Below are 17,379 nucleotides of genomic sequence, written 5' to 3'. Positions count from 1 at the left end.
CTATTTCTGCTATCAGTAGATATAGGAAAAATAACCAAAGGAAAAAATATCCTGAGGAATTAATAAAAACAGTAACAAAACTAACAAAAATGCCAACACAGGCAACAACTTGAACTAACCTAGAGAATCTGGTATTTGTATCAACTTACTTGTGATGAAGCTAAACCATCAGAACTTGTACTTGCAGGTGGTTCTCTCTTGACCTCAGGAGCAGTTTCTGGTACTCTTACTCGGACATAGTTAATGAAGTGACGCATGTTAGAAACCAAATTACTCCCTGGAAACCAACTATCATGGCAACGCTCCTGTCCACCTGCAGATTCCTAAAACAATTAACAAAACTATGGTATACTTTCTCTTATCAAATTTCTTGTATTAAAATAATTTGTGCTGCTTTTGTAACTGTATTACAGAGGCCATAATACCTCCATGAGATAGGAACAGTATGTTGAACATTATGTACCTCAACAAAGCTAATATACCTTTGAAAAATTTTGATAACTAATGTGAGTCCCATGAGGACCACAGGGATGATAAATACTTAAGTCTAAGTATTTTATTTGAATATAATCAAATACAGCCATTAGTGCTAGCTAGCAGAACTAAAAGGAACTCCAGAGAGTAATCCTAAGCTGTACAATCAAAGATTAATATAAAAAAACCAGAATTATACAGAAGTCAATCTCTGGGAAAAAATGTGGCAAATTCTTAGTCAAAAAGCAGTGCTGATCAGCTAAAAAAACTATGGTAATAGAAGGGAATCTGAAATCACAAAAATAATGACTCTTTATATTCAAATATCATTAAAAGTAGAATTAAAATTCTGACTTATGTATTTTTGAATATACAGATCTGTAGCAACAAAATGCTCAGTGATAAGGGTCTCAGGTGAAAATTTAGAGATTTTTAGAGTCAATGATTTAAATTTTTTTGCACAATTTCTAGTACTAATTTACACAGTGGTAAAGACCTAATCAATCTGTGTTGTCAGACTACATATACAGAAACTGCTGAAAAACATAAGATACTGTACTCTTCCTCACAACAGTATGGTTTTTATTGTTTTTATTAGTTGTTCCCCATATAAGTTAATAAAGATGCTTTATTCTAACTCCTATGGTAAAATCTAATTTTAAAGAACACTGAGTCATTAAAAATTATCTTTGTATTTTGAAGAAAATGATGGTATTTATTCTTACCTCTTCATCTGATTCTTGTTCAGGAGAATTTTCCAACCCTAGCTCAATCAAATATAAAACCATGCAAAGCACATGCTCTGATAAATTCTGATGATCCATTAATATCTAGGTAGGAAAAGAGACACATCATAGAAGATTAAGGTTTCAGTCAATCTTAACTTAAGAAAGAGTATTCTGGATAACACATTTTGAACTCTTCAATTTTTGTGAATTTTGTTTGTTTGTTTGAAATTTGATTTTAAATTAATTTGAGATTTAAAAAAACCTAATCTTTGATCATCACCACAAAAGCAAAATTTGATTTAATGTCTTTCCAGTCAAACAGATTTGTACCTTAAAGCTATTACTAGTTCAAGCTGCAATTTACTTTAACATCAGAGTGACAGGTACAGCTGCACAGACACCACTACTGCAAATTTGCTCCCAGCCTTCCCTCCCCTTTTCATGTGATCAATCACCAAAGGCCTCACAAGGTCCTAGTCCTATCAGCAATGCTGGCATAACTGGGAATTCCACAAAGGTTAACACCAATTCAGCTCATAACCACCTTCACATAATTTTTTTTTAGTTACAAATAATAAACAACCTTATCTTTAAATTAAAAAATGCCCATATCTTTCTTCTAACATAACTTTCATTGCATTGAGAGAAGAACCAGTACTACTAAAATTAAAAACCAGGACAATTTTCCTCTTGAGAATACTCTGAACTAAAGGAAAGAAAATGGCAAAAAAATGCAAGTTACCAAAAAAGCGGGTGAGAAAAAATGTTTAAAATTTCATTGTAGACAGGCTACTATATAAATTAGTATTTTTAGAGTGTAGCCAAGTAAAGTTTTAAATATTACTTTGTTTTGAATTGATGAATTTTCTAAGTAGATAAAGCCATTAGAAACATCAGAGAGACAAACAACAGCTTTTCTAAAAAGTGACTGAGGAGCTGATTTAATCAAGCCCAAACAAATCTGAGATGATAGAAGTTATTTAATTAAAAAGAGGACTCGGTATTCTGTTAATATGAAGAGCACATGTAATTGTATCATTTGGAATCAAAAGTCATATTGACCAACACTTCCGAAAAGTTACATCACCAAATACAATTTACTGTTCTTCCACAGAAAGTCCCAAAAGCCAAGAGATATAATAAAGGCTGTCATGAATTGGCAAAATTTCACAAAGAGAGCAGGCATTATTTAAGCCAATCTACAAAATCAACTACTATGTATTTTCCACCATTCATAAATCTGGTGGGAAAGTATTTGGTATTCCAGATAAAACAGCAACCCAGTAATGGCTAAGATTCTTAAGATTTAAGCCCTTGAAGGTTTTTAATGGATTAAGAGAAAAGGTGGCCAAAGATGCCCAAGCAAGACAGTTAAAGAGGATGCATTCCTTCCCTATATTCTCAATTTTTGTTCCATGTCAAAACATTATTCAATCTTCTATGTAGTCCCAAGCTCTCCTGTCACCAGCCTTCCTGTAGTACAATAGATATTTTCTATTCAACAGAAATTTAACAGTGAAACAAAAGATGAGTTTTAGGTAAGCTGGGAGCCCTTAGAAGAGCACAAATAGAAAAGTTTGCCCAGGAAAACTGCTACTCAAACAAAGCAATTTTTATAGCCCCTCATTGCCTCTGCAGCACACTGCTTTGAAAACACTTTCTAAGTACAGATTCAAAGTCCATTTTCTGATGAATGGACTCTTCAAAAAGGATGTGCTTCTCTTAAAGACAGCAGCAAATTATCAAAGACAAAACCAAACATAACTTAAAGGCACCAATTAACCCTGAAAAACAGTTGCTATAACACTATCAAAAGTTAGAATGTATTTGGGAAATCATGTTAGAAACAACTGAAGTTATGAGACTTATTTGACATTGAGGATTTAAAGCCATTAAAGTTGTGTATTTTTGAACAGCCACTGCTGATGCCTTAAAATTCTGAAATAGGAGCCAAAGGAACACCACTCATGCCACTGTGCTCCCTAAAAACATCATGGAATTACCATCTGAAGTGCAACTCTGATGGTTAATACAGTGTTCCTCAAAGTAGAACAGGATGTTTCATCCACTGGGGTACTGACTTAGTGTGTGTACATATGAAACAATCATTCATGAAATAATCAAAGTGGTAGGAGAAAAACTCGTACTAGACTTGAAAAACAAATCCAAAACCAAAACTATTATATAAAATGGAACCTGACTACTCCAAATAAACTTTAAAAACTCATGCTTCTAAAAGCTTCTCTAAAAAAATGTGGAAGTAAACCAATGCACTTAATGCAAATCATGACTGTACCTTGTAAAGTAGTGTGAAAAGCACAATGTGCAGAGTTTTACAGTGCAAAAGCTTTATGAGACCTCTGTAACTTGGATGTAGTGGTGTTCTCTTCTTGTAAGGAGGCCACGGGTTTCCAGAGAATTTGCCACTTTGCTTTAAGCTGTTGAAACAAATGTTAAATATTGAAACTACTGTTAAACACTGCAATAATGTAGAAATCTGCCAAAGCTATAGATAAACTTTGCTTTGTGTACCTAACAGTAAACTAAATAAAAATATATAAGACTCCTTAAAGTAAATTATAAATGATTTTTAAACAATATCTCTGGTTAAGTATTTTATCTGTGATGATATTCACTACTATGTCTGTGGTCCTCCAGGGGTATTTTTAAATATTTATGGAAGAGTAACAGGCTAAAATAACCAAAACTCTTGATATTGCTTGTCAATTTATAGACTATTTACTCAAGAAGAAATCTGGGTCTTGAAAACACAGATGAAGTGATTAGCATTACCAGGCAGTGAAAACAAAAATTTTGTTGTGGAATGAGCAAGAATACAATGTTGCATTTCTAAAAATGATCCAACTTACAATGCTGTGTATCTGTCCATTGCAGACTGCACATCTCTACGGTAAACTGTTCGAAGTATTACCATGACAGGGTCAAATTCCTTATCCCAAACTTCAGCTGTTGTTTAAAAGAAATTACACATTAACATTCTCTTTAAAGACCTTAACACTTATTTTAGATTCTCTTCTTAACTAGCTTTAATTATGTCACTTCTGTTACATAATTTTTCCTGGCAAACTATGGGAATTTATAATGATTCTTACTAACAATACTTTCTATACTAATAATTACCACTCTTTATCAAAATAGAAAAATATTTTTTGCAAAATTTTGATTGGTTTCAAAAATAAAAAAATAACATTCTATTAAGCAACCCCCAAAACATCATTTCTGTATGCATTTTGTTCTGCTCTTTTTCATTTCCCAGTACTTGTGAGAAAAGGCTTACATTATTTTTCACTTCATACATGATAAGCACAAGCCTCTTCAAAGCAGGAAGTAAAGACTGTGGAGGTGTTAGCATTAAGTGTAGTGAACAAAAGTGCTGCAACAACACAATTTCTTGTTCAGTATCAAAAATGGTCAAGCTTCATATCAAATTATATTTGTGATCAACCCTTTATAAATACATCTTTGTTTTATAACTAGTATCTATGCATTATTTCAGCATTAAAATCTTAGTTACATCCATTTAATTTAGTAGCTCTAAAGGGACATCCAGAGTGGCTGTTCAGAGCAATCACAAACAGAAAAGTCTAAACAGTCTATAAAAATATCCCATTTGATAGTCTTTTTTTTTTCTATTTACAAGTCATTAAAACACAAAATAAGTTCCAATCTAAAGCCAAATTAAGACACTTCTATGAATTGTTTTGAAGTATTTAGCTCTCATAACACAAAAATGAAGACAAGATTCAATGACCCCAAAATGAGAAAGAAACCCAGTGGATACAGAATTGTAGCTCCACCAGCAGGCGTAACATAACACAAGTGCTGACAACATTTTTCAAAGTTTCCACAGGCAGATATAAGCAGCTTTACCACACTTCTGAGATTCATTTTCCCCAGGCAGGAAGACAAGTGCCTATACTCCACCTAGCCATCTATCATCTATATATTAACCCCTGCTACGGCTAACAGCTCTGAACACATCCTCACAGACTGCTGAGGGAGAACACCTAGCAAAGTTTCCATTGTGTACTAAATACAATCAAATTTAGCTTGTGCATTTTTTCTGAACAGAATTTAGTATTGCAGTCTGAAACACACACCAAGCTTGTTTGGGCTGCTAATGCATAATGAGAAAAAAGGACTGAATGAGCCATACAGTGAATATTGGAAATATACATAGAGCTCATCTTCAGCACACAAATCTACAGTGTGTAGAAAGAACCTGGCTCTGGAAGTTGGTTTGGGTTGATTTTGGTTTTTTAAAATGATAGTTAATGGAAGCAAAATCTAGGAATCTGTGAACATAAAGTAGATTCCATCCCCTCAAATTTAGGGAAACAAGGGATTAGAGGATTAGAGGGAATTGATCTGATCATGACTTGCTTTAACTATGACAGGCCACAAAATACAATTCTTAAAAGCAAAGAGTTTGAGAACCTATATAATCTTACAGGGAATATGAACACTTAAGAGGGTAAAGAAAGCCATGTCAGCTTTAATTCCTGCAGAAGATTTTTCATCTTTTATTACTTTGAGAATCTGTACAGTGTTATAAATCACTTCATTATTCAATGCTATAGGTGAGATACTTAGGACAGTTTACCTCTGGAATAAATAGTTTACCTAGGTTAAAGAAAATACAAAAAACTCCTAACACTGTCATCTAGTATTAGATTACCTATATATGAACTGTTATAATTAAACACAGCATAATCCATCTCTTTTTCCTTCACATTGTGTTATGAAAAAGACCAGCACGTAATGAGCTCCAGAAACCAGACAGGACATAAGGAAATGTGGTTTACTTTAAAACTAAGTTATATTAGATACATGAGTGTTAAGGTGCCTAATTACACATCAAAGAACCAAGATGAATCAATTCCCAAAACTCTGGTTTCACAAAATTACTTCACTAGTTGTTAATTTGTATAAAAGAGCTTTACTGACACTTCAATCTTCCAGTACAAAAACTGGCAAACAAGTTATTACAATACTAGTACCTACATTAACCACCACTCCCCACAAAAAAATTCACAAAACTAAATGGTTTCAAAATTGCCAGACTCTAACCTTCCCAGTTCTCAAGGGAAGTATGTGGGGGAGGAAGGAGTTAATCTCTCTTCAGCTTTGCCATTAGCCTGAAGCACAACCAGAGCACACGGAGCATTTCAGATTTCTACAGGCTTATCTGCTTAGTGATGTGACACAGTAATGGAACACTGAGTTCTTAAATTATTTCTCTCCTTTGATATACCAATGCTGTGTTGAGTCCAATTTAGATGACAAGCTGGTCAGCGAAAGAAACTTGTCATTTTTGCACAGTATGCATTGTAGAATTACAGAACAATATTCTATAACAAGTCTAGCCTGAACTTTTTTCTAGGCCCTCACTAATGACTGCAAAAAATGTTACAGGATACTAATACAGTTAAGCAACATAAAATGAAGAATTATTTATCATGGTATCTTTAATAGTCAAAAAGTGGAGAAGTTCAAAGAAAATATCTTTCACTAGTGCAAACAGTTCCAAACTCTACAAAATATACATCATATTTATTTAAAACATAGGAATAATTAAGCATGCAGATCAGTAAAATACAAATAAGATAATTTTTCTTTTCTATATTTTCCTTTGCTTTCTGAGCATACCTGATTAGTATGAGAAGCTCATTTTCACTCTAGATCAAAAGCAATTTATTTAAGAATATTAAGAGTCTTTAGCAATGCTCTTAAATATAAGCAATGGACAATAATGAAAAAGTCAAGTTTTGTGGGGTTTTGGTGGCTGTGGTAGGTTTGGCTTTTTTTTAGGGAGGATGGGGTAGAGTTTTCAACACTGGTAGGTTGGGTTTGCTTTTTGGTTTTTTTAAGGAAAAAAAGCCCACTACAACAAAACCAAACAAACTCTGATTAGGCATCTTACCAATGACTATGTTGCAAGAGAACGCCGATTACCATACCTTTAGGTGTGTACATTCCTTGTTGCATGGAACCTCCAGGTTCAAAAACAGGGGCTTTAAAGTCAGCAACTGCTGACAGGACTGATTCAAAGCTTAAGCTTCCTGGAATAATACCACTTTTAGGATTAGGGTTTTCAGGAATGTAATGCTTATGTTAAGGAAAGCAAAGTTAATTCAGTTGCAAGACACAGAATTTCACTCCCCTCTTGCTATTTTCCGTCAGTCATTTCAGACAGCACCTCAGCAGTGCTCTGCGCTTACCACAAGAGGTCTGTATGCTCCAGCAGCCAAGATCAGTCCCTGTTACTGAAGAGAATCTAGGTCCTAGAATCAGCTAGGACCTTAAACTTTTTAAAGTAAGACTTGCTGCATATCTGACTCTAGCTGCTAGTACTTAATGAGAAACAGAAACCACTGCCTGTAGTGCATATGAAGTTTCTCTTATTGTCTTTATTTACAAATACTTTGTCTCTCTTCATAGGAAGAATATTTTGCATCTACATTCAAGTGCAGAAAAAGCAAGCAAATAGTTCAGGATCCATAAACACAATAAATAATTCTGCATCTTGGAATCCATAATTCTCATTTGTGGTAGCAATACTTAACTGACCTACTGACATTACCCTAAAACATAAGCAACACTAAAGTAAACTTCTGCTCAGTGATTAAGTGATTGCTTATAGAAATAATTCACATATTTTACATTATTAAGTCATTCACTTAAGTGACTTGTTCAAGTAATCACTTATTTTACCAACTTGACTGAGTTACTAGAGCATATTATAATAATAATTCTTATTATGCATTTGTTAGTCTCAATTTCATCCTTTCCTATCTTCCCATTACTAATATTTTTCTCATTGCCTATCCCTGGATTGCAAGCTCTTCTATGCAATCACAGCAAGCTATTTAATTTTCCTACACAGCTTAAGAGTGATAGCAGGAAAACCTGTGTATTTATAGTCAGCTGTCTAGGGACATGAACCCTATGCTGTGCAGAAGGACTTAAGAGTTTGCTATTCCCTCCCTGTAACACATGCACTTCATTCTAATGTCAAAGAAAAATGCAGGATTGCTATTATTTGCATTTTCAGCTATTGATAGCAAAAGCCAATATAATGTAGAATGCCTTCTTTTTATATTGGCATAAACTTAGAAAAAATCAAAGGTTCAAATCCATATAAATGTGATGCTTTGCTAAACTTTCTACAACATCATTGGAAAACATCTTTTACCTCACACCTAAAAGACTGCTAAAGACCAATACAACATTTTTTACCAAAACTAAACTACTGAAAAGTATTGTGTTTATATTGTAAGAAAAACCAAAATTGGAGCAAAAGCCTTTGTTAGTAAGTATATACAGCCTATACTGTGTACATATATACACAGTAAGTATTTACAAACACACCTTCACACAGCTTTTTAATTATGTAACCTAAAAATATGTTGTTCAAGCCTCACTACTATCCAGGCACCTGTCATTCTCATTCAGGCACATTAGTGAATGTATTCCAAGGATATGAGATCCAATAATGAACTGTGTGTCCTGTCATTCATACACAGCTGGGCTACCATCTCCGCTCTGAGGATCTCATCATCTGTCATTCCTACAACAATGAAATGTAAAAAGCTGTTAAAACAGCATGATTTTAAGACACACGTTCAGTTTTCATTTGACATTAAAAGCACGTCAAACATGAATACAAATTAATATTAAGTAATGATACAGTGCCATAAAAATACAGGGGGGAAAAAAAAGGGGGCATGCAAATATTATGAAAGACATAATCTCTATCAGAAAATACCAGTATAAACTTAAAATGCTGTCTTTCTGGAAAAGATACAGAATCTTCATGTCATCACCTACACAAATCATCCACTTCCATTAAAGCCATTTTTCTCCACTTTTATATATTATATGTATTTCTATTTCATAAGGGATTAAAATTCAGTAACTGGCAAAGATGAAACCAAGTACTGGATGCTTTAAGTTACTATATGGTTAAACAGCTTTAAGGCACCTACTAAGTGCTGAATATAAATGAAGGTGTAATCATGTTATTTACATACAGATATTCCTAAAGTATTGACTCTTACCTAAATGTAAACGAAGACTTAACAAAAGGACCAAAAATGTTAAGGCTCCTTCCAGCATGGACCTTTCATGCTCTGAGTCAAGAACTGTATTTTGATGCTGTGAAGCCATTGTTAACAGATCTACAACCTTAAATCTATATAGCAAACAGGAAAGTCAGAAACAATAATTAAGCATTCTCCAACATTAAAACACCAATGTGAAATATAGTGATAAACTCAGGATAGCACCCACAACAACCTAAAATGAAATACAAAAGCCCAATTGAAAACCCAAAGTACAAACAAACATACATGAAAAACGTCTTCTTTCTAAATTTTATTTTTTATTTAACTATTGATGGAATGTGCAATAGTGACATTCACTTCACATGAAAACACCTTATATTAATCAACATATAAAAACTAATGCATATTAATAGGTGTTCAAACCCTGATTTTTTTTCCAGAGAAGTATACATTCTGTGTCTCTTAAAATTGCAGTTCTACTTATCTACTTCTCCATATGAACACGTATGAAACTTTAAAAATCCTAAAAATTCTCAGAAAGCAAATATCTGAAGCTTCACTACTGCCCTGTAAATCAAAAGCCAATGCTATTTAAAATCAAGAGATACCTCTTTCAGTAGAGCCCTTAGGTATTAGTTTTGGCTAGGCAGAGTGGTTACCACTGAAGGTATGTATCAGATATGCGATTTTTCTATTACACACTATAAATTAGCACAACGGCTAGCACAACACTGAACAAGAGCATTCATCTTTTAGTCCTACCTTTCAAAAACAGATGAAATAAAATAATCTGGATCCAGTCTAGAGGCACAAACCTGTAGAAAGATAGTAAATTAATTCTATGAAATTAATTCTATTCAATAGTTTGTAGGTAAATAATACTGGCTTGGCTTCTCAGAAAACATAACTTACTTGCAGCAGATAAATGTCAGGATCAATCATGGAATTGCAGAAATGCGACTGCACGTAAGTCATGGCCTGTCCTTTAATTTGTAGACCATTTCTAACCCACATATTGCTGTGAATTTCAGAAAGACTTGCCTGTTCAGGGAACACGAAAAGTTATAAACATTTCAGAGATTGTTAGCTACCCAGTTCAATGTTAGCAAATCATCAGTATATTATGATAGAAAAACAGAAATCATAGAACAGTTTGAATTGGAAGGGACCTTAAAGATTTCTGACCCTTATGTCACAGGCAGGGACATTTTCCAGGTGTTTAAAGCCCCATTCACCCTGGCCTCAAACACTTCCCAGGGATGGGGTATCCTTGACTTTTCTGGGCAACCTGTTCCAATGTCTCACCACATTCACAGCAAAGAATGTCTCTGTGATGTCTCATCTAAACTACTCTCTCTCTCAGCTTAAAGCCATTGCCCCTTGTCTTGTCACTACATGTCATTGCAAGAAGTCCCTCTGGGGCTTCCTTGGAGAGTCACAGAATAGTTTCGGTTGGAAGGGGCCTTTAAAGGTCATCTAGTCCAATCCTCCTACAATGATCAGGGGCATCTTCAACTAGGTCAGGTGGTTCAGAGCCCCATCCAATCTAATCTGGGATGTTCCCAGGGATGGGGCATCTATCACTTCCATGAACAACCTGCTGCAGTGTTGGACCACCCTCATAGCAAGAAAGGTAGTACAGGTAATCCAAATCAACCTTGCTTCAGTTTAAACCCACTAGCCTTGTTCTATTGCAACAGGCTCTGCTAGAAGGTTTGCCCCCAGCAGCACTCTTAAGGTCTCCCTGAAGCCTTCTCTTCTCCAGGGCGAATGACGCCAGTTCTTTCAGTCTGTCTTCATAACAGAGGTGCTCCAGCCCTCTCATCATTTTATTCACTATAATCACAAATATACATCCATACCTACTACAACTTTACAGAATTTTTTTACTAATTTAATTCTCCTGGAGAGTAAGAGATAAAAAGAACCACTCCAAGTTTATGAAACAGATACCATATTTTCATATGAGAGCATATTTCAGATAATGAAGGTAATCAAACACAAATGACATGATTTATACATGTAGTTATTCCTTAAAATCTTGAAACTAACTCAAAATTAAGATATTGTGGTACCAAAATGAACCAAAAATTAAAGCAACATGATTAAAAAGAGATTAGATCTAAAAGTAGTGATTACAAATACTACTCACTGCTACTTATGCACAATTAAGTCCAAATTTGCAAATAAAAATGTTGTGCATCCATCCTGGAACTCACTCTCAATTCAAAATACAAAATTTCCAGATTTGGGTTTCTTGTCAACCTGCACTCTGTTCTGTTCACATAACAATTCTATGTTTTCAAAGGATTGGTCCTTCCTACCATTTTGGAAGAGCTATAGCGAATACTATTATTATGAGCTTCTCAGAGTATGATACCTAATGTCCCATTTTTAATTTTAGAAATAGGAAGGGAAAAAAAAAAAAGTTACTCTAACTACTTGGTATATTGTAGTTATTATTGTCACGTACTGCTTATTTTTATATTCCACAATTAAGACATACTTCCTATAGTTAAGTTAGAAGTGTGGCTGTACCTGAATCTGAAGTGGATGAATCATTAGTTTCATCAGCATCTCCTGATCTGGCAGGATAGTATCCAGATCTAGTTCTTGGCATTTAACAGCCTAGAAACAAAAGAAGCATATGCTGTGTTGAATGACTGCATTCATCAGGGAATTACCATCTTCTGTGAAATTACAACATGTGCTTACCTTACTTAAAAACATGGCAAAGTAACGGTGCAGTGGCAAATGAAAAGTAACTTGGTTAGGTGCTGGCTGAAAGTAAAATAAAAGTCTTTAATATAATATATTGAAAAAAACAAACATACAAATATCTCTGGTACAACCACCAAAGACAGTATCTTATACATCTTCATTTGATAGACTTACTTTCGACTAACATAACAGTACTTCATTCCCCTGTCTTTCTGATTATTCAGAAGTTTACCTCAGACAGGGAGTTTCTCTCTTACTGAAGCTAACGGCACTCTGAGTTGACTAAGTATTGCTTGCCAAGTGATAAAGCTGCTCCCCAGTTGCCAAAGCAGTAGAGGACTTCTGTTTTGCCCCTACTTAATTTGGCTCTTCAAACAGCATAACAGTAGTGTATCCAGAGCACTGCTTTTAAAACTCACAGCTTAAGCTTGTACTAGCAAATCTAAATCACAAAGACTACAGGAAAAAAAGGGTCCTAGGACATAGCCTTGTAAGTATTAACTACAAACTCTAATTTCAGCAAGGCAATCCTTTTTTGATCACTAGCTTGAATAGCCACTTAAAGTAAGGAGAGGGGGCTGGGTGTAGGGAGTGTATCACCTTTTAAATTTAATCAGATTTCCACAGTGCTTTGTTTAAATTCACTAAGGATATTTACCTCATCTACAAAGTTGATAGCATCAAACCAGTCTTGAAGAGCTTCAAGGCAGTATCTGACAACATTGCGTGTGTATTCTTGTGTTTCCTGCAGTTAAGAGAAACCAGCACATGTATATGAGCCAAAACACTTTTAAGTGCCATTGTTTTCCTACTACAAGTAAATACAGTTATTTCAAGAATATTTTTACAGTACATAGAAACATTGAGGTTGGAAAAGACCTCCAAGATCATTGACTGAACTAAACCACAGCACCAAGTGCTAGGTCCAGCTGTTTCTTGAACATTTTCAGGGATTGGGACTCCACTCCACTCCTGGATAGCCCACTCCAGTGCTTAACCAGTTTCTCCATGAAGAAATTCTTCCTGTTGCCCAACCTGAACCTCCTCTGCTGGAGCTTGATGCCATTTTCTCTTGTACTGTTGCTGGTTGCCTGTGAGAAGAGGCAAGCTCCCACCTGGCTACTTACAGGGAGTTACAGAGAATGATAAGGTCACTCCAGGCTAAACAACCCCAGCTGCTCCTCATAGGACTCGCCCTCTAGGTGGACCCAGTGCCTACTGTTGTTTAGTTTATCCATTTACTTTTACCCATAATTTAGAGCTGTAAGCATAAAAGAAAATCTTTTCATGTAACAAAAAAGAATAGCTAATGGCCTACAAGTTCTATGTACTTAAAGGATACTTACAGTTGACTAACACAAAACACCCTAAATTATATGATACCACAATACTGCATAGATTTCAACAGTAAGCAAGCCTTGTTATGATTATATTATATAACTGTGTAACAATGGAATAAAACTACACTATATTTTAGGTTAAATCATGTTTCAGGAGTAGAGCTGTACATTGTCTTCCAGGAGAGAAGCAGTCATGTGCAAGAAGAAAATGTAGAAAAGAAGCTCAACCAAATTGCTCTGTGATCAGCAGAAATTGCAAAGCCTCTTTTCTTAACAGACTTTTCCTTTAATCTTCACTTCCCCCTAAACACGGACTCCAGACTTGCCTCACACTCTCAGGATATCCAATGACACATCTCATGCAAAAGGCAGCAGTGCTCAGGCCAGCCAAAAGTTGCACAAGTGGCAACTATTTCAGTCAGGCACCTTTTCTCATCAGGAAATACAACAGCCACACTCCCATCCTGTTGCTCTGGTGGCTTTCCCTATCCTGTGAGACATGAGCTTCCAACCCACCAGGTTTCACTAAGTACGTACAACAACTAAGCTATGAAATTTCTTTAGTATTTTCAGCACTTTAGCACTATTGATAATGACCAAAAGGTTCAAACATGTGGCTGAAGACATGACTGTCAAGACAACTAGGGAAGGAACACGGCCTTGAAAAAAAGAACATCTCATCCCTAAGCAAAAGTGAAAGGAACACTTCAAAGAGCCAGAAGCTGTAATTTGGTTTTCAAAAATGAATGTAGACTCATAAATTGACAAATTCATAATGTATCAATGTAATTTACATCACAGAAAGGCTTTTACAACTGCCTGATTCAAACTGTTCTAAAATCATACGGACTGTTTGTGCAGTTTCTCAGTGTGCAGTTCAACCCATCAGCAGTGTCTCACTGACACTACTAATTATCTTAATAAGCTAATTTTGAATACAAGAATTTATTTCATTAAAAAAGCAGTAAAAAATATTTTTCATATGTTACGTGTTCCTAAAAGCTGATGGATTCTATTTTTGCTGTAACTTAATATAATTTACAGTCTAGCAAATAGCAACAAGTCTTTGCTCTAGTTTGGAGACCATTTGATGTTGGAACCCAAGAGGTTTTCACCTCTAATAGAACCACACAAACCCATAAGTTATTCCATCTCCCATCATAATGAAGTGTCTATTCACAGACACAGCCAACATTAGAATCACATTAGGATGACTTATGTATCTCTGTTCCCACTGAACAAAGGCAGAATGACTCAGACATTTATCAAGTTCTTCATTAGATTAGAAGTTATTCCATATGTACAGTCATATGAAATGACTGCACACATCCTGAACTTGTAGTCCCAGAACTGGAGACAATAAATTGTTTACAAGCATGAATTCTACACTCACTATACATAAAATATGAGCTGATTGGAGTTTTATGTTATTTAAATAGACAAAGACATCCAAACCAAAGTCTTTTCAAACACAAAAGACAGCCTTATCAGGTTTGAGGATTCTAGAATAAGTCATAAATAAAAGCAAGAATTATGACAGGGAAATGTTAGCCTTACCCTAACTTTGCAGTGTGACAGCAGACCCCACATTGGCTGGGCACAGGCTTCCAGCTCAGCAGCAAAGGCAGCATAGTATGTCTGTGATTCAAACTCCACGTGCTCATTTAACTCCCGTTTATTTAAATTCATACCTTCAAAGATTTAAGCAGAGTTATACAACCCAAGATTTAACTAGGGCTAAATGGAATGCAGTCTTGTTAGTATTATGCATTTACACACCTCTAAAAACAAATCCACAGAGTGTAAGAATTTATTATATCTAGTGGAAGAATACTTGATAAAACAAAGTTTGAACAGAAATATACCAGAAAAGATAAAGGACTGGCTAATAACTGCAGTCCTTGCTTTTCAGGGGACATTAACTTCTACTTTGAATGTTACTCAGTCAATTAGAACATCTGAATGCTGGTCCTCTTTCTAAGCAAAACATTTATCAGCATTGAGATACACCATCTTAAATTTTTTTTTATGTAATTAAAAAAAAATATTTACAGCAACACTTAGAAAAAGATCCAGATTTATGAGATTAATTTCCTGTATATTTAAATTTAGAACTTCACCAGTAAAACAGTTTGGTTTACTGTTGTGATCTATACTTTAAGTACAGCCTCAGAATTCTTGCACCACAGATCTCAGTCAGCTAAATGTGCTGTGACTGCTCTTTAACTACTTACACAAGAAAAAGATCCATTAGATAATTTTTGTAATCTGTTTTCTAGAATATACTGTTCTTTTCAATCTTGGGGGAATACTAATAGATTAAATATACACATACTGCACTGTAGGGATTTTGCTACAGTGAACATTGACTGTCTTAACATCCTTGTATTAGTACTGATTATAAAAGTCACATACCTTGAAAAAATGATACAAAATTCATCCATGTTACCAAAAGACCATGATCTTCCAAAAACTTCTTTGCCACACTTTGGTGTGAAAGTATGTTTATAAAATCACTAACCAGGGGCCAATAAGTATTATTCTTCAGTAATGCTTCCCCACAATTCACCACAACATGTAAACTATTCTCTTCATCTAGATTTAAAAAAGAAAAAAACAAAACAAAAGGTGAAGACAAAGTAATTTATTTCGCTTATTAATAAAGTTACAAAAGAATGCAAAAATATCAATTAGGATGCACTGTAATGCTGGAGTCAGACACGCACAGAGAAAACTGCAGGAAACTAAAATGGTTCTTTCATGGTAGCTGAGGCTGTTTTTTCATCATGGACTGACTTACAGAGATCCCACTTAGCAAGTGTCACTTAAACTTTGAACAGTATCACAACCTCTGGAAAGTAGCATATTAGGAAAACCATCACAGCTATGGCTCTTCCAGTAGTTTTAATTATAAAAAAACAAACAACACAATTCCTATTAGAAACACCTGAATTCTACTTTGAATTTGACATAACCCCAGTGAGCAAGGTACCTTACAGCATTCAAGAAGAAATCTGGTGATTGAAACCTACACTGGCATGTTGAGTATGAAAAGAGCAGAGCAAAACATTTCCACTCTGAATTTGGGACAGGGAGAGGGTTTATGCAGCTTGTCCAAGACTGAGGGGGAAGAAGGTTCCTAGAAGAGGAGGATAAGAAATCGAAGTGGGGACGGGGGCGGGGGGGGAGGGGTTGGGGGGGTGATTCTTTCCCTCACACCCCAAATCACAGAAGTTCATCCTCTACATCTGTCAAATAAATCTCTTTGTTTCCTTTTGAAAAGAGGGACTCCTGGAAAGATCAGAAGGGAAACAGAATTGGTTCTGGATTCACGATCCAAGCGAAACAACTTCCAGTACCCATGTCAGTTAATATTCTATTTCAACAGAAAGAAGAAAAGAAGAAAAGACACTTATTAAGAGACTCCAGTCTCTGGATGGTGAGGTAAACATGTATGTAGAGTGGTTCTCTTTAGCCTGTCCAAGAACAGGGTAACATCCATCTATCCATTGGCTGGATTTATAAATTTTGTCTCATTCAGATACTAAACAACCTATGGTTTACAGTAGCTGCACAAACAAAATTCTTAATTATTTCATCTGCATAGACTTCTCACTATTTCCAGCATTATACTTGAACTAAACACAAGATACAAACCCAAAGAACTGCAAAAGAAGGCCATTGAGAATATGAGGGGGCAAAACCACAATAACAAATTTTATTATTTCTTTTCTGTCCATTTACAGTATGCCAAACCCCTCACATATAAAGCAGTGAGGGGGAAATGTTGTGAAAACAGTGAAAAGAACCAGACATATCCCAGAGGTGGACTTGACAGTACTAGGTTTACTGTTGGACTCAACAACCAACATAAAAGATTCTATAATTCTATAATGGTATCTTAGCTTAGCGAAATCACTGGTGCTGGGAAAAGAGTAATAGAACAGTGGAATAACTGTTCCAAGGGTAAGTCTTTTCTCATGCATATATCACAAATATATCTAACAATATTTAGCTTACCACCTCAAA

General features: G+C 35.2%; 1 protein-coding gene across 2 annotated transcripts in view; it reads right to left on the bottom strand.

Moving 5' to 3' along the window:
• UBR3 (ubiquitin protein ligase E3 component n-recognin 3) overlaps window positions 1-17,379 on the bottom strand; it is a 103,272-nt gene that overhangs the window by 57,439 nt on the left and 28,454 nt on the right. The window contains exons 9-22 of one of the 2 annotated variants that reach the window (XM_030278420.4): window positions 15,766-15,945; window positions 14,908-15,041; window positions 12,669-12,755; window positions 12,005-12,070; window positions 11,828-11,917; window positions 10,202-10,330; window positions 10,052-10,104; window positions 9,284-9,417; window positions 8,708-8,793; window positions 7,184-7,325; window positions 4,073-4,169; window positions 3,499-3,640; window positions 1,200-1,304; window positions 150-323 (exon numbers count right to left, since the gene is read on the bottom strand). In XM_030278420.4, the coding sequence (XP_030134280.1) occupies window positions 150-323; window positions 1,200-1,304; window positions 3,499-3,640; window positions 4,073-4,169; window positions 7,184-7,325; window positions 8,708-8,793; window positions 9,284-9,417; window positions 10,052-10,104; window positions 10,202-10,330; window positions 11,828-11,917; window positions 12,005-12,070; window positions 12,669-12,755; window positions 14,908-15,041; window positions 15,766-15,945 (1,619 nt within the window). Of the gene's footprint in view, window positions 1-149; window positions 324-1,199; window positions 1,305-3,498; window positions 3,641-4,072; window positions 4,170-7,183; window positions 7,327-8,707; window positions 8,794-9,283; window positions 9,418-10,051; window positions 10,105-10,201; window positions 10,331-11,827; window positions 11,918-12,004; window positions 12,071-12,668; window positions 12,756-14,907; window positions 15,042-15,765; window positions 15,946-17,379 lie in introns of both variants that reach the window. The other variant, XM_072932221.1, reaches the window with a different exon arrangement.

The sequence above is a fragment of the Taeniopygia guttata genome, chromosome 7 (genome assembly GCF_048771995.1).
Source record: "Taeniopygia guttata chromosome 7, bTaeGut7.mat, whole genome shotgun sequence".
In the NCBI taxonomy this organism is placed as follows: domain Eukaryota; kingdom Metazoa; phylum Chordata; class Aves; order Passeriformes; family Estrildidae; genus Taeniopygia; species Taeniopygia guttata.
The sequence above is the reverse complement of the archived record's forward strand: the minus strand, read 5'-3'. Positions and strand labels throughout refer to the sequence as shown.